The following is a 20,463-nucleotide window of genomic DNA, read 5'->3' on the forward strand; positions in this document are numbered from 1 at the left end:
TTGGGTATTGGAAGTCTATATCTATACGAAATATAGAGGTCTCAGTACTTGGTTTACATCATTACTTACTTCAAATTCATTGACTATTAACTACTTGTATGTTCGCTTGCAACCGAGGACTTCCAGAAATATAGTTCTACAAAAAGTATAGTTCTACAAACACTCAGTTAAGTTATTATGTGTGATTTTCAAAATGCCAAATTTAATGGCAGTAATTGTCAAATCGGCAGGTAGGATGAGGATTGTCGTGTCGCACTGTAGAGAAAGCAGACATTGCAATGTTGCGATCAACCACAATACGAGCGGGGTAGGATAGACATCGAGAGTTGAAAAGTGAAGCGAGATGCTATGCGGGAGTACGAAGAACTTGAGAAGCTGGCCGATCATGGGTAATGCTCAAAAATTCAACGAAAAAATGCGGCGACTAAGGGAAACGGTCCATTCTCTTGTAGGATCCAAAGTATTGGTGGCAGGGGGCGAAGGACTTCCGGCCGAGCTATTCAAATACGTCGACGAAAAACTGACATGCATGCATCGGTGTCTTTGCAAATTATGGTCGAACGAAAGTATGTCCGACGATTGGAACCTAAGTGTTTTCAGTGTGAAAGACCGCCAAAAAACTGATTGGACCTTATCAGTGTAGTTTCATGCCCGAAAAATCAACGACTAACCAGATATTCACCATGAGCCAAATGAGAATGAAATAAATCCGTGAAAGGAAAATCGAGACACACTACCGAAACGAAAGGCGGTTTCATTTGAAGTTGTAGATAATTTCGTCTATCTTGGAACCAGCATCAACATCAACAACAATATCAGCTTTGAAATCCAAAGCAGAATCACTTTTGCCAACAGTTGCTACTTTGGACTATGTCTTCTTCTTCTTTACTGTAGGATGGAGTCATGTGTAGAAGAAGAAAGTTCTCTGATCGCCATTCACTTGGAAGTGGTCAGACTTTGGACTAAGTAGGCAAATAAAAATCTCCAACAAACAAAGACCAAACTCTACAAGTCCCTCATCATTTTTATCCTGCTATATAGTGCGGAGGCATGGAGAATGACATCATCTGATGAGTCGTCGTTACGAGTTTTCGAGAGAAAGGTACTGCGAAATATTTATGGTTCTTTACGCGTTGATAACGGTGAGTATCGCAGTCCTTGGAACGTTGAACTATACGACATATACGGCGACATTCACATAGTTCAACGAATTAAAAGACAGTGGCTACGCTGACGCCCGAAGGGACGAAAACACTCCAGCTCTGAGAGTATTCGACGTAGAACTCGCCAATGGAAGCATAGAAAAAGGAAGACCACCACTCGGTTGGAGAGATAAGGTGGAGAAAGACCGAGCTGCACTTGGTATCTTTAATTTGGAGTAGTCATAAGCTTCTGTGTGTACTATATATGTATGTATGCGAACTAGTTTTTGAGAAATCATTCTGAAATTTCCTAGATATCTTTTTCCCCCAAGAAGCAGCTCTTAGGATCAGAGCTGTCAATATCGGACCACTATAGCAAATAGCTACTATACAAACTGATCTTCCAAAGTCAAGTTCTTGTTCGGAATAGCTTTTGTTGCATTAGGCTCATTTTTAAACACCCATACAGTCGACTGCTTTTTACATTCGGGCTCACACCTATAAATACACAATTCATCACCTATCACGTTGCCATAGACGTGTTTCGATGCGCCAGTAAAGCATTCTTTTAAACAATTTCTTGACCAACCGATAGAGACTTTTTTGAGTTAGCGGGAAATTGTGTGTGATCCAACATGAAAAAATGTTTTCTACATACAATCAAATGTTCATGAGATGTTGAATGTATGTCCCTCTAATGCCTATAGTTGTCTCTGTCTCACGTTAGGTTACATAAGTATCTTGCAATGTTGGTGTGCTTACAGCATCAATAGTTTCCAGAACAACTGATTTTGGACGACCTTCACTAAATTCATTTTGGAATAAGCTACGACCTCGATTGGATTGAACATACTAACGGTAAATACTGGTTCTTGATGGAGCTTCATTGACAAAAATTGAGTTAAGTTCACCAAAACACTATTGCTGAGATAATACACGTCGAAAGTTGCAAAAAATAATCGCGCGAAAATGTTTTCGAATTAATTATATTTTTGCCAGAGATGAATATTTCAAGTTACTCTTAGCAACATTAAGAGTGGCCGTGTGTCAAAACGTTCTGAGTAGGTATGACAGCGAAAATGTCAAACTTTATGATAAAGTTGGGAGTTGTCAGATTGCGACACTAGGGTTGTCAAATAACGAAAATAAAATGCAACTTACCTAATGTTCAAAAGACAGTTGAGGCAACCTAAACGGAAGGGAATGCGATTTATATTCCAGAGATTTTTTCATAGAAGTAACTGAAAATAAATTCTTTCATAAAATTGGGCTTCCACACGAACCTAGCTCCCTTACATGTTTTTTCCTGTATGCTTGTTGAGCCAACTAACTAATAGACGAGTACAATAAGAATTTTTGGCGAAATGCCGATGCAAAATTATTTCATGTAAATTTATTAATTTCAAAAATATTCGACGCATAAATTACGTATAGATGATGGACACAGTCAACACATATCCTTAGGTAAGTAAAGGTATATATGCTACATATATACAATATATGTACATACGAGTATGTACTCGTATAATTGGTATGCGCCTCAAATATCATGGTAAGTTTTATATTTAGCGTCTTCAGTAATGAAAATCCACCCAAACTATGGAATCCAGCAAGCAACCAATCAACCAAACTATCAGTCAGAGTTGTGCAGCCGAAAGAACTTTGTGCGCTGCAGTGAAATTGTCAGAAGTTATAAATAAACAAACAAAACATAAAAGCAGCAAGGAGTGGAGAGAAACACCTATGTAATCACTGGAGAACAAACGAGAGTCCAAAGAAAGAAAACGAGGGAGCAAATGTGTAGGTGTGCGTAATTGTAGTCCTTAAAAGAGCACATACATAAGAGAGAGAGAGAGAGAGAGCGAGGTGAACAAGTGATTTGTGCTGCTGGAGGAGCGCCAGGCTGAGCAGGTGCGCTTGATGGGGCGCATGCGCCAAGACAGAAAGCTTTTCACCGCGGAACACTGAGACATTGAGTAGTTTAAGTGAAAAGAGAAACATGAAAACCTAAAACAAATAAGGTTGAAGCACGCTACTGCTTTGTAGTACATAGAATTTTGCGAATGCAGAATACACAGATACAAACACAGTTATTTGTATATGAGTTTGCACATACGGAGGCACTTCAAGGAAGTGGAAACGTTTCTGCATTTTGGGCTATAAAAAGAAACACGTTTTCATGTGACGGCTGCGGCGGCTGGCAAACTGGCAGGCTGCTTGGCTGTTAGCTACTTTGGCTACTTAGTCCGTTGATGTGAGTGTATGTGTGTGTGTAGATATGCCCGGCAGGAAATTTATAATTGGTGAGGTAAAACTACTTTACAAATTAAAAAACTAAAATAAGATAAAAATTAATCAAAATAGAATATATATAAAGAGAGTTGTTAAAAATGTGGTATTTTAAATTTCAAAATTTCAAATTTCTAAATTCTAAAAATATCTAAAAAATTATCATAAGAGTATAAATAAAAGAGTTTTCTATAGAAGGGCTGGACTAAGAACGACCAGTTTGCATGGCGGCTATATGTTATAGTGGTCCGGTATCGGCGGTTTCTTGCTTCACTGGAGAACACTAGTTGATTACTCATTACTTACTCATTTCCTACAGGGTTACCACACGTGCTTGAAATGTACTCACTGAAAAGGGGCAATTCCAGCAATTTTCATACAAACAACTTTTGTTTTTCACGAAAATATTGGAGCGAATAGTGTGACTTAGAGGAGTTCTACGAAAATGGAAGCTTCTATAACTATAATCAAAAACCTTTCTCTTAAACGGAATAAAACTGTAAGCATTGGGAAGGAAAATTTCAATGGGCTGGCGAATAGAAACTTTGAGAGTAAATTTTTTTTACCGTTTTCCTTAGGAAATTAAATCAGAGAAGGGCTGGACTAAGAACGAAGTCTTGTGTCAGCTGAGCGTAACAGAGAAATTGGCCGCAGGAAGATGTTGAAAAGGAGTTGCAGTTTTTATTAAAAACTCAAATAATATTTCTAAGGTGAAGGAAATTAGTATCTACATATATTCATAGAAGGAAAAGATAATCTTAAGAAGGCAGCTGGCTTAAGAAAATAACTGCAACGTGATTTGGTGATTTCGACTTTTTTGTGCTAGTTTTCTCACTCCAACTGAGGTTTATGTCTTTTCCAAACGTTGAGTGACCCAATGGATTGAGAAATCATCATACATTTGGTAGAATGTAAATGGAGATCAAACTATAAATGTTGACAATGTTGTCTGGCGGACAATGTTCGGTGTGTTCAAAGTGGGTACCTGCTGATGACTGCCTTACCCCACGGCGCTCAAGAGCACAGCAGATCAAATCAATGCTTTGATCAACGCCCTGAAATTTCAGGCATGTGCGGTACCAATCGGCAGTCTAAAATGGATGCACTAATCATCTAAATCCTCTGCGTACTTTGGGTCCGGCACCCGGTCCACATACAACCAACAGAGTGTCAGTTCTTCCCGCATTCGGGTCTTAACCACAACCACCATGAACCTCTCCGAGGGGCCAGTCTGCATGAGCAGGTTGGAACGAACTCCCAAGGCGATTGCTCTCCGTGGTACCAGAATTAAATCTCCGGCCAGACTTCGTAGCTGGAACCACAACCAGTTGAGCTTCCATACTGCTCTGGACTCGTGACCAAGGGTTGGATCCTATACGCAGTTAAAAGCCTTCGCCGCCTAAACAATTCACGCGCAAACGACCCTAACTTTTCGGTATTCTGGCAGACAGTAACAAACACCCAATAAAATTCTGACACTATATACTTAGACACCAACATGTTTTAAGTCAAAATATTTTCGAAGAGTTGACTTTGTATGTCGGGGGTCGGTCTAGTCAGAATTCGGTAGCCAAGCTCAGAGAGATGCGGACTTCTGAAAGGTTGTCTAGCCTTACCCTTGGCATCGAGTTATTTATGATTAGACTGGTTTGGTATAGCAAGAAACTATAAGGCTGATGAGCTTGCTAGGTCAGGTACTTCAGTCTCAATAACTGCGGAAAGGGAACGGGTAGGAACTCCAGTGATTTACTACTACAACAGTTGTTCAGTTGTAAGATCCTTCTGGCCTAGGGTAGGTAGGTCTAGGGAACTCTTCGAACTCAGCAAAGTTCACTTTTCAATGGATCTCGGAGTTCAAACTGGACACTGTCCGATTGGTTTTCATGCGACAGAAATTAGTATCTTACTGGATGTCAGCTGCTGCAGCTGTTTGAAGGAAGATGATATAGCACAATCTCATTTCTTCCTTGAATATCCCGTTTTTGCCAAATCAAGTCAAAAACAATTCGTGTTCGAGTTCAAGGCGCTTTTGCTAACAGTTGATATCCAAGTACAGGTGTCTCAAGGACTGGCTTCACTAAAGATTGTACATACGTTCCTCGCCACACTTTTAAGAGAAGGTTGGGGCAAATAAGACCATTTAAAGTATTATCTGGGAAACCCTTCACGAACGCAATAGTTGATAAAATACGATTTTGTAATAATAATTTACATACCATAAGATAAGCTTACATGAAGACGACATCAAATATGAGCTTGATTGAAACCAAGAAATTTACATATTGTTGAGGGATTTTTACCCTTCTCTGAGCGGCACTCGCTTTGGAGTGGTCAGAAATGATTATTTTCCATATAAGGCTCAAGCAACTCACGACTTCCGGTCTTAGACCATGTATCCTTTGGTTAGCCAAAAAACATCCGTTTGAAGGCGAGCTAAAGTGAGAAGGTGAAAAATCCTCTCTCCAGGCTTGTGCGCTGAGTTTTCGACCCGCCACGTAAAAAACACCCCCAATGAAGATGAGCCTGCTTATGAGACTGAACTTAGAAGTAACTCACATTTCTACCAAACAAGCTCGCTGAGTTTTCGCCTTGAACCTCAGTATTGTAGAGCCTGGAGCAAAACGGTTTGTGGACGCCATTGGGTTATGCTAATATACATACATACAAGTATATTGAAAGCGAGGAACGTTTTAGTGTGGGTTAATGCTTCTAAAGCAGATTATAATTGCATGGAATCAGTCGTAAACATAATGGCTGTATACACGCCCAAACATACATAGATACATATGTATACACACATGCATACATACACATACACGCGAAAAGTAGAGTTATGCCAATATTAAGTTTGGTCCAATGAATTCAAGCGCGAGCAGTCGCGCACTCGCGGAGCAATGAATGGGGTTTGTGGAGATTTGTAGCTATTGTTACGTACTGCTATTACAGCAAATGTGTCAAGAATAACAACAATGCGCTAAAAGGGGCCATACACGACACACATGTGCGTTCGATTTGTATGAAATCGTTTCGCCATACACGACATACAAATTCATTTTGCGTTCGCTCTTCACACAGTGAACATGTGCGAGAGGCAAGCAGAAAATTCTTCGTCCGCGATCTTTCCTATTTGGCGACACGAGAGAAATAAGCATTGTAGAATCATACAAGTAACAAAAGAATCATATGGTCGTCAACAGCTGAGATCAACTGATCGAAAGAGTTGATTTTTCGGCACACGAGTTCAAATAAAAGGACTTAACAAGTACGGAAGGGCTAAGTTCGGATGACACCGAACATTTTATACTCTCGCATGATAAAGAGATAATTGAGATTTCATTATCCGTCATTTACATATTTTTTTATTTTGCTGTAAAATTAATTAGAATTAAATTCTGAGAAATTTACCGATATTTTCGGTGAAAAATTAGGTTAGGTTAGGTTAGGCACTGAGTTCTTCGTGTTCGATATCAGAGACCTTGAAAAGTTATAGTCCGATCACGACAATTTTTCCACAAGGGATACCTCAGCTCAAATACAGTATTTGTGTAAAGTTTTTTTCCGCTATCATCATTGGTTCCTAATGTATATATGTGACCTGGTCTACAAAAAGGGGGCTTAGGTGTCAAAAAAAAAAAAACAATTAATGAGATAACTGACGAAACGAGTTGTTTATTTTTAACAGCTTTTCCCAGAAAACTAGTTTTCGCACGTTAGCTCCCTTTTCGTAGACCAGGTCACATGTTATACAGAGAAGGCATCAGATGGAATTCAATATATCTATCTTCGAAAATCGCATAATAAGCAAAAGAAGTGATGTGAATTGGCCTCCCAGAAGTTGCGATTTAACTCCGTTGAACTATTTGGGGGGGGAGCTGTTAAAGAACCAACCAGAAAGAATTCAAGATCTAAAGTACGAGATTCAAGCTGCTGTAGCTGCCATAACGCCTGAAACCATCGAGAAAGTACTCCAAAATTGGGTGGATCGAATAAGCTACTGTAAACCCAGCTGTGGTGGTGATTTGTCCGAAATTGTTTTCCACAAATAAATTTCATAAAACAACCTTTTAAATAAATATTAACCGTTGAAAAATATCAAGCAGTTTTTTTATTGACTTTTTAAATTTAAAATTTTATATGGCCCACCCTGTAGAATATTTAGGAAACCCTAATGAAGTGCCTGGCCTTTTGCCCTGAGTCTCCCTCATTCTAAGGCATTCTTAATGTAATTTCTGTCATTCTATAAGCTTTCGCCTGTGTATGTACGGATGAAAATGATAGGATTTGTTACTTGTAGGTTTCTACAATCCACACATGTGAGCACACAGAACGTGAAAAATTAAACATTTTCGCGAACCCTCCGCAAGACTTTTTTGACAACCCAATATTTAACTTAGTACGCAACAGTTAGCTAGTTAGATAGTTAGATTTTATCACCGCAATGAATTCTTGCCGTGCTCCACAAAGCGGAACGGGAAAAAGTCTGAAAGAGCGAATAAAACGATTCAGTGCTGTTTCGTTTATTCTCTCTTTTCGGCATCCTCTCAAAGTTTTCCTTGCAAAAAAAGATAGATTTTACAATTCGATATCTTTTTAAATTTAAAAATTTTAAATGAATATGTTTAGATTATAATTGTAAACTGTAAAAACTATTGACGGGGTTATATCCATTTGTGGATTTCAAAAGATCGATTTTTTGGTTTGCTTCCATATCAAATTAACATACAAGTACATACACATGTACATATTATTCATTAGTACAAGTATATTATCTGATCTGATTATCTGAATCTAAATCGATTCGGCAAATATTTGCGAAAATATGCGCATATTTGTAAGATTCCGAGGAAAACGGCTCTCTGAACTTTAACGCTGTTTTCAGAGTCGGTGAGAAAAATTTCTCCGAAACGCTTGCACCGAACGACTTGAAATTTTTACACGATCTTCTTTGCTATATTTTTTAGGTACGGTCATGATCGAAAGCATAAGATTTTAGCTAATATTTTAAGTAGTTAAGTCACTGCATGTATTAATTTTTTCACAAGAATCGGATTTTTTTGGGAATGGTGGCTGCCAAAACCAAAAATAAAATTTCTACTACTCCTTCAAGCGTTATTGTCAGGATTCCACCAAGCACTAGTTCCCTTATTGGGAAGTATAAGATAAAAATTTGATTCGTGTTTGATTTGAGATAACTTTAAGCACAAAAATATTTGCCACCGCCTGACAATACCTCTTGGAGGTCTTTTGAAGTTCGACCGCGGGATCTAAGGAATCAAAGATTTTCAAAATGAACTTAATGCAAATTAGGGCTGTCGTCTGTCAAGGCTATAATACACGTTCTCTGAAGCTGATCAATATCTTTACGTATATGGTAGTTGTTTGGGTACAAAAGGGTATATTTAGTTTTTTCATATGGCATGCTCGAACGAAAGGGAATATTCGGTTCAATGCAATAAGATCAAAACTGGCAGTAAGAACAGGTGCTTTTGCTAAAAAAAAAATATAATATAAAATCACATGCATAGACATTTAACACTACTAAACTGCGTAGAATAATCATTCAATGGAGGTTCTTTTATTTCTCTCATTGCGTTATCTACATTTATACCTACATACATATAGCATACAATAGTTTTGTTTGGAAAGCGCCCAAAGACGCCAATTTGCGAAAACGGTGAGCAAACGATCTCACATTTATGTATAAGGTCTGTCTTAAGGTCTTAATATTTTTCAAAAGTTATACATATTTTCCTTCTGCTTCGATATAGCGTTTAGTCCCGGTCAATTAGCATTTCAAATGAGTATTTAAGGTCATTTTTCGGATTGCTCTTGAGAATAACGATCGTCGCCTTTTGGATAGCTGAAATGTCCTGAAACCAGTGTACTTTCATGGGCAAATGAAGTTTTCCAAATAGGTACAAATCACAGGGTGCCAGATCATGTGAGTAGGGTGAGTGATTAATGGTTAATACGGAGTTTTTTGTCGAAAAATCAGTGACAAGCGTCGACCGATGACACGGCGCATTATCGTGCAACAGGCGCCAGGACCCTGCATCACGGTATTGTGGTCGAGAACGACGAATGCGTGACAAAAGACGCTTCATAATACCAAGGTAAAACACAGCATTAATCGTTTGGCCAGGTGGGACGAACTCTCGATGTACAATACCCTCGGAATCGTAAAAACAAATCAGCATTGTCTTTATTTTTGACTTCTGAAGACGACTTGTCTCACTCGTGCACATTACTACGGGATAGGCACTCATCACCATAAACTTTTTTCATCATTTGATATGTTTCAGTAAACGTTTTCCCAAGTATGTTCAAAATGCATTTTACGACCGATGACCAAAAGCTACTGTCACTTTTTGATCGATAACATCGATTGTAGTTATCCAATTGTCTTAAAATTTTTACGAAATGTCAACAAGAGATCAAACTTTTTATTTCAAATACCCACCAATATGTGGCGCTACCAGGAACAGTTATATTTAAAAAGTTCGCTTCTGTGATAGAACAGAGCGAGTTTATGCTTTTATTTGTAAAATAACTTCAGGTTTGTTAGAGCTTTGAATAATATTACATTTTACATATTAGTGGGATCACTCCTCTCTACTGTCTACTCTACTGCCGTCGACAAATTTAAAAATATTTTGAAGTTAGCCAGAGCGACAACTGAGAGCCTGCTGTCGTGCAGTCGTGCAGCTATCTAAATAACTGTGTCCATAAGAACGTGTGTATTTTGATATTTGAGAGAGGTCGCTTGAAGTCTGTCGCGCTCTATGTGTTCAGCATATAACTTATAAGAACAGTGGCGTACTCTCTTAAGAAAGGCATACTTTTGAACATTTCTAATGCGTGAGAATACTCCCTTATTACGTGAAAGATGCAGCGCGAAAAGCACGTTTTTCAATAATGTGCAATGATCAATTTTTGAAAGATTACTAGGCGAGTCATGCCATTGGCGAGCATAAGTAGATGAAAATCAAATGTAGGATTGTTCAATAATTGTTACCTTTAGGTTATGTAAACTCAGCGAAGGCGCTGATGGGAAAGCCTCTATTATGTATGTATTCCATGTACATATGTATATACTATGTCTAACCACAATTTACGCTGAGTTTTCTAATAATTAATACTGTGGACCTAATGGAACCAACAATTTTCTAATCCTCTTGCATATTTAGTAGCAAAGATTTCATTCACCAAAACAATTTTAAAAGTTTATTTACATTCAAAAAAGTACAGCTACGACATTTTTTCAACGTTATATTAAGTTAAGCGTTCATTAAGCGTTAGAATTAATTCTAATCTTAAATTACTTCCTTTTGTTTTCCGTTCCATTTCTAGAGAGATGGAGAGAACAAGAAAGACCAGAAAGAGCGGTATTTGCATATCATCAGCGATATGATATGACTTTTGTTTATAAGGGAATATCGCCGGCATTTCACAACAGTCGCCTAAGTTGTCAGGCGCAGTGAATATCAATTGAATTACACTCCCACCTCTAGTGAAATTCACATAAATAAATTAAACTAAATAATAATAAGTGTGAAATACTGCGAAAATGGTGGTAGAAAAGTTCTGTTGCTTTAGCTTGGAATCCACAGCGAAATTTTTCGGCGTGTGGGGTATGATTGGCGCAGTCCTTGAGATTGTCATTGATATATTCATCATAGCTCATGCAAATGAAGTGTCCGCCTTTTTCCAAAAATGTGGCTTAAATATAAGTGAAAGCGGTGAGTGGAAATATAAAAAGATAGATATAAATATATAAATATGTGATGGAACTTACCAATTATGTGATTTGTTAGGAGCAGCATTTACTGCTTATGTGTGTGACGGAACATTGATATGTATCTTTAGAATATAACATTTATGCATATAAATAAAATATATTTTTATATAAGAAACGCATATGGTTATACGAGCGAGAAAATGATCCTAAACATCTCAACAGTTGCGCAAAGAAATGGTTGTAGAGTCAACGGAGTTGAGGTTAAGCCGCAGAACCGATATAAAAAAGTATTTCGAACGAAAATCAATCAAAAAAATCGAAATTGAGTTTTTTTATTGTTTACGATTCACTACATCATGTTACAGAATTTTCAGCATTCACTGTAACATATAACCAATATATAACCATTTTATAACCAAAACTCTATAAGAGTGGTTTCTATTATATCGATTTTCCATTGCCTGTAAGCTTATACAAAGTGATGCTACGTTATTTTGCATTTTAGGTGACGATATATTTTCTCTAAAATATTATATTTCATAATTTTTATATGCAATAATTTGTTTAATTTCAGATATTCAACTATTATACATTATCTATATAGTCTTAGCTCTCAATAGTGCTGCCGGAAGCTTTTGCCTGCTTTCGGGCGCATCTGAGGTTTGTATTTAGATTTATCCTATATACACACTTATGCATATACACAGTGATATACAATATATAATATTTGTACTTAAACTATGTCAACACAAGTTAGCTTTTAAGTTTGTCACGAAGTTTATAACACCCAGAAGGAAGCGTCGGAGACCCTACAAAGTATATACTCGTATATAAATGATCAGTATGTTGAGCTGAGTCGATTTAGCCATGTCCGTCCGTCTGTCTGTCTGTATACATACGAACTAGTCCCTCAGTTTTTACGATATCGTTTTAACATTTTGCAAACGTCATTTTCTCTGCAAGAAGCTGCTCATTTGTTGGAACTGCCGATATCGGATTACTATAACATATAGCTGGCACTAAGGCATACTAAGGCAACAATGTAATCTCCGAAGAAATTGTTCAGATCGGATTACTATAACATATAGCTGCCATACAAATCGAACGATCGGAATCAAGGGCTTGTATGGAAAACTTTCGCATTTGACGAGATATATTCACGAAATTTGGTACGGATTATTTTCTAAGGCAACAATGTAATCTCCGAAGAAATTGTTCAGATCGGATTACTATAAAAAATAGATGCCATACAAATCGAACGATCGGAATCAAGGGCTTGTATGGAAAACTTTCGCATTTGACGAGATATATTCACGAAATTTGGTACGGATTATTTTCTAAGGCAACAATGTAATCTCCGAAGAAATTGTTCAGATCGGATTACTATAACATATAGCTGCCATACAAATCGAACGATCGGAATCAAGGGCTTGTATGGAAAACTTTCGCATTTGACGAGATATATTCACGAAATTTGGTACGGATTATTTTCTAAGGCAACAATGTAATCTCCGAAGAAATTGTTTAGATCGGATTACTATAACATATAGCTGCCATACAAATCGAACGATCGGAATCAAGGGCTTGTATGGAAAACTTTCGCATTTGACGAGATATATTCACGAAATTTGGTACGGATTATTTTCTAAGGCAACAATGTAATCTCCGAAGAAATTGTTCAGATCGGATTACTATAACATATAGCTGCCATACAAATCGAACGATCGGAATCAAGGGCTTGTATGGAAAACTTTCGCATTTGACGAGATATATTCACGAAATTTGAAACGGATTACTTTCTAAGGCAACAATGTAATCTCCGAAGAAATTGTTCAGATCGGATTACTATAAAATATAGCTGCCATACAAATCGAACGATCGGAATCAAGGGCTTGTATGGAAAACTTTCGCATTTGACGAGATATATTCACGAAATTTGGTAAGGATTATTTTCTGAGGCAACAATGTAATCTCCGAAGAAATTGTTCAGATCGGATTACTATAGCATATAGTTTCCATACAAACTGAACACATACAAGCAGTTACTAAAAGAAATGCACCTGTGAAGGGTATATTAGCTTCGGTGTAGCCGAAGTTAACGTTTTTTAATGTTTTAATATGAACATTGGTTTCAAATGACTCTTCGAAAGCATATTTGGAACGAAATGTTATAATAGCAATATTATCAATAGTTCATGTACTAAGTATGTACCACATAAATACATACATAAGTATGTATTCATACGTATAGTTTGGTTTATGTTTGACTGGAATTTAACGCGATAACATTAAATTAGCATTTCAAACTAAAAATGCAAATCTTAATCGTTTCAAAGATTCTTAGTAATTTCAAAATGTCGCATTTGTAGATGGATGGAATTTTGTTTGAAAAAAAACCAGGCACATAAAAACCCTAAAATATGCCGAAAGCAAAGATTGCGACTTACGAAGCTCATGATAACGAATGCCAGTGGTGTTGTTTATTTTTTTGAAATCACAGGATGTTGTTACTTCCGTAAAATGAATAAAAATCAACTGACCACTAAGTTTATTTTCAGTAATGTATGATATTTTTATTTGAAGGCGTGTGAAATCTATAGCATATGATTTAGTTACGATTTGTCGAATTCATTATTGTCGCTGTTAGAATAATTACATACATATGTAAATAAATAATGCTTTTTATTATTGTAATGATTACTGTTTAAATTTCCAAACACAATCAAAAAATACATATTAACAAGAAAAAGTCCCCGGCCTGACACATAAATATATATAGTACATATGTACATATATGGCGTTACCAGAACTAAATCCACATGAATTTTAGTTAGTCCTAACCTTCTAAAGTTGCCTGCATAAATTTGTGAATTTTAATATTTTAAGTTAAGCAACTTTCGTTATTGCAAAAATAGGATAAAAAGAATTTCGCAGTTTGAAAAACTATTGCTTTTTGAAGAGAAAAACACAGTTAAGGAAAAAAATTTGGCACGATGACAAGTTTTCGGGCACTGATCCAAGAAACCTAACCATCAGGGATTGGTATGGTAAGTTTAGATGTGGTGAAATGCGCATCGAAAACGGTGCACCGTGTGAGATTTAGTCAATCTAGCATCTCAAAATTAATTTTTATATGAAGTTGTAGAGATATGAACTTGAAATTTGGCACGATCGTTAAGAAGATTATAAGCTTCAATATGGTGAAAGACAACTAGTTCCAACTAGTGTCAAAGGGGACTAGTTCCGGACTATACTCAAAAACACTAGTTGTCGATATATTGATATAAGCACCCACATACAACCATTTCTATAAAATTCTTCAAGTTTCGAACTTTAGTTTTCGATGATTCTTTGCAAATGAGAAAAATAAAAATGTTGTTTCAATGTTAAATTTATTGATATCTAAAACATAATAAAAAGGAAAAACTAAAACATTCAACGAAAGCTCTTAAAAGAATGGAAAATATTCAAAATAAGATATTAATAAAAAACCAAAATAAAGAGATTATATACAAATTATACAAAAGTAAAAAGCGAAAAGTAGAAATAAAAAAAATAAGGAATTTATACAAAAATAAAAATTCCAGAGAGCTGCAAGCAAAGTTTTTTATGTAAAATCATCAAATTCATCATTTAGTTGGGTGTCAGACAGAAGTGCAATGACCTCAGAAGGTAAAGTAGAACGCTTGGTTTTTGGGGTGCAAACGTAAACTTGCAATCAAAGGGTCTGACGTGATAAGCAACCTTTGAAATAAATCTATGGTTGGTGTCAACTCGGGACGTTTTTCTTGTGAACAGTTCGCGATACTGTCTCGACTCTTTATTGCGTGCTTCTTGCGCTTCTTCAGAAAAGTTTCCTATGGTAAGAATGCATAAAGAAATGATAGCTCCTCCATGAAACAATATTTTGTGGAGAGTTACTGGCATATAGTACCAAGCATATAAACTCAAATAAAGCTCTCTTGTTTCTGACGTAAAATTTTGGAACGTATCTATATTAATAAAATAGCCGCTGTTTATGCAAATAAGTAATACTCGAAACCGCTTGATCAGATCGACATTTATGCCTGTAATATCCGATGTCTTTTCTGCTTCTTTGAAAAATCTTCTGGCCGTATAGCCATCATTTGTGTTTCCTGTTTTCTGTTTCGGCATATCCACAAGAAGGTTTCGTTCCTAAACCTGTCTTGTATGTTTTTCTTCCTTCTTGCAACGCTCTCCTTATTTTCATCGCCTGATACGTACCATTCCAATCGGTAAGAAATGTGCAACAAGCACTCCATAAACCTTATGTAGGCATGTAGAAGTGAAAGACCAACAGCAAGCATATTTTCATCGATTTCGCACTGTGATAAGGCAGTCATGTCGTTCATAGTTTTTGGAGTTGCATAGCACGCCTGCGATGACGTGTAATTTGAAAGAGCGGTGCAGACTTTGCCGTCAATCATACATAGCATTAAATTGGCTTTAACCGTGAAACTATAATCGTGAAGCTCAAAGCTAATTGGTTTCAAAACAGAAATTTGCTGCCGAATATGCTCCACTTCCGCTTTAATGACCTCACGCGTCTCTTTCGTGAAAATAAATTTGATCGGTCTACAATATCTTGTCGAAGACGCAGCTGGATTTTGCCAAAAAATATGTTTCCTTCCTTCAGCTCCAGAGTTAAGTTGAAGAGGCACCATCGAAAGTGAAAACATGCTTTCGTCTGACATGTTGTCATCCGAAAATTTTTGCTTGTTCTGTTCTGTTTAGCTCCATCGCATCCCCATTTTATTATTATGCTTAATTCATCCTGAATAGCAGGGAACGACTTAAAAACCTCATATTGTGCATCTATTAATCTTTTCGCCGAGTGGTCTATTAAGGATTGCAAATTGATTTCGGCATATGTTTCAGTAACAGTAACAAGGCTTTGTGTACTCGAAGCACTTTCAGCAAACTCTTTTTCTCGCCTTCCGCGTTGAGGTATTTGTTTTGAAGCTGATGGTGTGTGATCAAGAGCAAAATCAACAGCAGAAATTTTTGAACTTAGCCAAATAGCATTGTCATGCATAAATCTTACTTTATCACGGTGAGATTTGCTCCATCGCGAATGAAATTGGAAGCAAAGCTTTTTTATACGATCTTTAATTTTGGTATCGTCAACATCTGGTCCAAAAATTGATATAACGTGCTTTTCGACCGCTTCTGTTTTTTCGCTTTTCACCTTGCTCAACCAAATCCAAAATAGCTCCTCTCGCGATATTTCACTCATACTAAAAAAGGCAAAAAATGGGCAGGATTTTATTTTTTAAATTTGTTTTGGGCACATTAACAAAGATTCTGCTGGCATTCCCATCACGGAACTCCGTGGGACTTGGAAGTTCTAGTCTATCAAATATTTGAAAACTTTAAAATTTGTCTTACCTTTCAGGTGGTTATAAAACAATTTTTTCAAAATACTTGAGTGCAAAAATAAATATTGTATAAAACAAAAATTTTAAATTTAAGTAATAACCTTCAATACAAAAAATATTTTAGGCCAAAAAAACCACTCACAACTTCGACCTGATCACTCAAACTTTTGTGATCAATGCAAGCTTGCAAATCAATTGTAGCATGCTATGCAATTGCATGTGTTTGATAGCTGTTATCACGCCAATAACATTTTTTTATTCTCTTTTACGTTTGTTTTCGTAACAATTGGGATCTCTTTTCACGTAAAAAAAAAAGATGAGCGAGTTACGAAAACATTTTTTTTTTGAATTTCGAGATGCCAGATTGATTAAACACACAGTGTGCGGAAAGAAATTTTTGTCGAATGAAGAGGTGATCGCCGAAACTAAGACCTATTTTGAAACAAAATACTAATCGTGCTAAAAAAATATTATCGAAAAGTTGGAGGCTCGCCAATAAACCAATAATCAGTAGATAACCCCTGAACGGAACTGTGTTGAATAAAAAAAAACGAATTTTGCCAAAAAAAAATATTTTACTATGATAGTCCGGGGACTTTTCAATTTAGCTGTTACTGAAATCGAACTACGTAAACATAAAGAAAGGTTGTACCAATGTAGAACAAAAGTATGTAGAACAGAAAATATGCTTGCAGTGGAATGTTGCCAAGTTGACAGTTCTTGGACGGAAAAAACCGAGTCCATGCCGGTTATGTAGACACGACTATTGTGGGAATGGGAAAAAACTTTTATCCATTTGGTTGCGCACGCTGTTTTATCAAATCAGTCCGAGTCAAATTTGAACAAGAGGAATGAACCTTGTTTAGTCCGACTTCTAAAGATTTGTTGTGATTTATGTTTTATTATCTTTTATTTCCAAAATTTAATATTTTATTTTTTATTTAATTGTTAATTTAATGACATATTAGTTATTAAAACTGTATTATATAGTTCAATTTTTATTAAACCTTATTTCATTTATTGTATTGCAATCCTAATATTTCTTCTGCAACTATACACAGAAACGTCACAATTTAGTTTTGGTTTGGTTGATATGTAGTGCTTTGGGAATAGTGACTTCGATTATTTTGATTTTCTTCACTGGTTTATATAGCGGTCTTATAGGCTACGGTGAGTTGACCCACATAGTTCATATACGCATGACTTGAATTCCGTGTAAATATTTTATTAACTATTAATTTGTTTTCTCACAGCATTCAGTACTTATCTGTGGATTGCGATGTACGCGCTTTATAAGCGAATCAAATGGGAAGGACAAACGGGCTTTTCACTTCCAGCTGAGGATGTGCCCAAACAAATGGCCTAACTAAAAATGAAATGCTGTTTTTTTAATAAATAAAAATTTTATATTAATGTATATATATTATATACATACGTACATACATATGTACATACATATATATACATACTAGAGGACCCGCCTACGTTTTACTGTGGCTGATACATAGGTAGTACTACTAATACCATCTATATGATTTCTATTAGTTAGATTATAAATATTATTTAAGGAATAATCGCATTTTTGGTGAAGCAACTTGTGTTAGTTTACAAAAAAATTTATCAAAAAGCATTTCGTGCGTTAAGAAAGAATTGGTTTTTGGGGTAAAAATACTATTGAATTTGGGCTGTGCATCAGTGAAATCAATCGAGTCCAATCGATTGTCAGCCTGGTGGACTGCATATTAAGAAACGGTTCTCAAGCGTGGAAAGACAAAAAAATCATCTGGCAAGGTTATGGCATCAGTCTTTTGGGATGCCCGTGGTATATTATTCATCGAATGATAAATGAGCCAGTTTTAATTCATTGCATTGTGTATTTGATTGCAGTTATAACCTACCATTCCTAATATTTAGCAATTTTATTATTTTTCAGGAAGGATCAGTTTGAAATTGTACGCATATATGTACTCATCGTTCCCGTTTAAATATTGTATTGCTCTGTGCAATGTTTTGAAAATATTTCTGTATATTTCAAATTTTTTATCAACACTTCAGTTATGCCGCTATTTTTTTATGCCAGACCTTTTGCAATTTTAAATTGCCTTTCAAGATACCCCCTGCAATAGTTAGCAGGTATGAAAAAAATGTTATAGCTACCCATAGATGTATTGAATCACCCAATTTATTACTTAAGAACGAACTCAGTCCTCAATATGAAAACTTGATCCACAGATGTTGCCTTTTACTTGGCATCGTTTTGTTTAATACACGTTTACGCCCATTTAAGCTTTGAATATTGGATACTGCGCTGGTAGCGCCATCTATCGGTCAAACATTCCAAAATTAACAATTGAGTAAAAATGAAAAAATAATTTAAAAAACATTTTCCAGTGGACCAAATTGTAAATCTAAACCATTCTCAAATCTCCTTGAACATACACACAAAACTTCATCAAAATCGGCCCATCCCTTTAGGAGCAGTTCAAATGAAAACACACGGTCAGAAGATTCATATACATATATAAAGATATTTTATATTGAGTATACAAATTTTGTATATTTGCGAGTCGATAAACAATTAAAATATACACTCTAAATATTGAAATAAGTTCACATTTCACTTTTATTTTGTTATATTTTACCTAAAATTATTAATTTAAAAATTACCTATCAAACACATGGCTGAAAAGGTTAGATTGTTTATAATTATGAGGTAAACGAGCGTTGCCACATCTTAATCACCAAATATGTAGGATTTTTAACGATTTTTCTTTGTTTGTTTTTTCGCGTGATTCTGTTTTCTATATTAACAATAACAAAAAATACTTTCCAACATTTCTCAAGTTATATTTGAGTTGTGCACACTTTTTCCATATACATATGTATGTATGTATAATATGCGATTTATATTTAATAAACACAAAAAGTAAAAATCTGTGATAATATTATAAAATTTATATCATATCGGGGTGACCGAAGTACTTTCGCGTAGTACTCTTTTCGTAGTACTCTTCACACGAACATAAACCTTTTTAAGCAAAAACATTTTATCTATTCGGTTTACGGGCGCAGTTTAAACGGGTCAGTCCGGGTCAAATTTGATCATATGATTTAAACATAATTTTACTTATTACATATCTCTGAATTGCCATATATTCACTATACAGCAAAATCAAGACGGAAAATGAGCAACGTTCCATTAAACGCGGCGCTAGATCTATTGCTAGGCAAAGTGCGTAAAAAATATATTAAATATAGCACATGGGTGATTTTTTAAGAGCTTGATAACTTTTTTTTTAAAAAAAACGCATAAAATTTGCAAAATCTCATCGGTTCTTTATTTGAAACGTTAGATTGGTTCATGACATTTACTTTTTGAAGATAATTTCATTTAAATGTTGACCGCGGCTGCGTCTTAGGTGGTCCATTCGGAAAGTCCAATTTTGGGCAACTTTTTCGAGCATTTCGGCCGGAATAGCCCGAATTTCTTCGGAAATGTTGTCTTCCAAAGCTGGAATAGTTGCTGGCTTATTTCTGTAGACTTTAGCCCCACAAAAAATAGTCTAAAGGCGTTAAATCGCATGATCTTGGTGGCCAACTTACGGGTCCATTTCTTGAGATGAATTGTTGTCCGAAGTTTTCCCTCAAAATGGCCATAGAATCGCGAGCTGTGTGGCATGTAGCGCCATCTTGTTGAAACCACATGTCAACCAAGTTCAGTTCTTCCATTTTTGGCAACAAAAAGTTTGTTAGCATCGAACGATAGCGATCGCCATTCACCGTAACGTTGCGTCCAACAGCATCTTTGAAAAAAATACGGTCCAATGATTCCACCAGCGTACAAACCACACCAAACAGTGCATTTTTCGGGATGCATGGGCAGTTCTTGAACGGC

General features: G+C 36.0%; 2 protein-coding genes across 2 annotated transcripts in view; one reads left to right on the forward strand and one right to left on the reverse strand.

Annotated features, from left to right (window-relative positions):
* LOC125775841 (uncharacterized) overlaps positions 1-20,463 on the reverse strand; it is a 71,764-nt gene that overhangs the window by 41,631 nt on the left and 9,670 nt on the right. The window lies entirely within an intron of this gene.
* On the forward strand, positions 10,702-17,946 carry LOC105223520 (uncharacterized). Its single transcript, XM_049446849.1, has 4 exons — positions 10,702-11,170; positions 11,744-11,829; positions 17,630-17,738; positions 17,822-17,946. Exons 1-4 carry the CDS (start codon positions 10,999-11,001, stop codon positions 17,932-17,934), a joined length of 480 nt encoding a protein of 159 aa, XP_049302806.1. The 5' UTR covers positions 10,702-10,998; the 3' UTR covers positions 17,935-17,946.

The sequence above is a fragment of the Bactrocera dorsalis genome, chromosome 1, assembly GCF_023373825.1.
Source record: "Bactrocera dorsalis isolate Fly_Bdor chromosome 1, ASM2337382v1, whole genome shotgun sequence".
NCBI lineage: Eukaryota > Metazoa > Arthropoda > Insecta > Diptera > Tephritidae > Bactrocera > Bactrocera dorsalis.

What these genes read in the sequence shown, in the direction of transcription:
- LOC105223520 (XM_049446849.1), top strand. Translation starts at nt 10,999, where the DNA reads ATGGTGGTAGAAAAGTTCTGTTGCTTTAGCTTGGAATCCACAGCGAAA. An exon ending in CTTAAATATAAGTGAAAGCG is followed by an intron (nt 11,171 to 11,743) that starts GTGAGTGGAAAT and finishes GTTTAATTTCAG; the next exon opens with ATATTCAACTATTATACATT. An exon ending in TGCTTTCGGGCGCATCTGAG is followed by an intron (nt 11,830 to 17,629) that starts GTTTGTATTTAG and finishes AACTATACACAG; the next exon opens with AAACGTCACAATTTAGTTTT.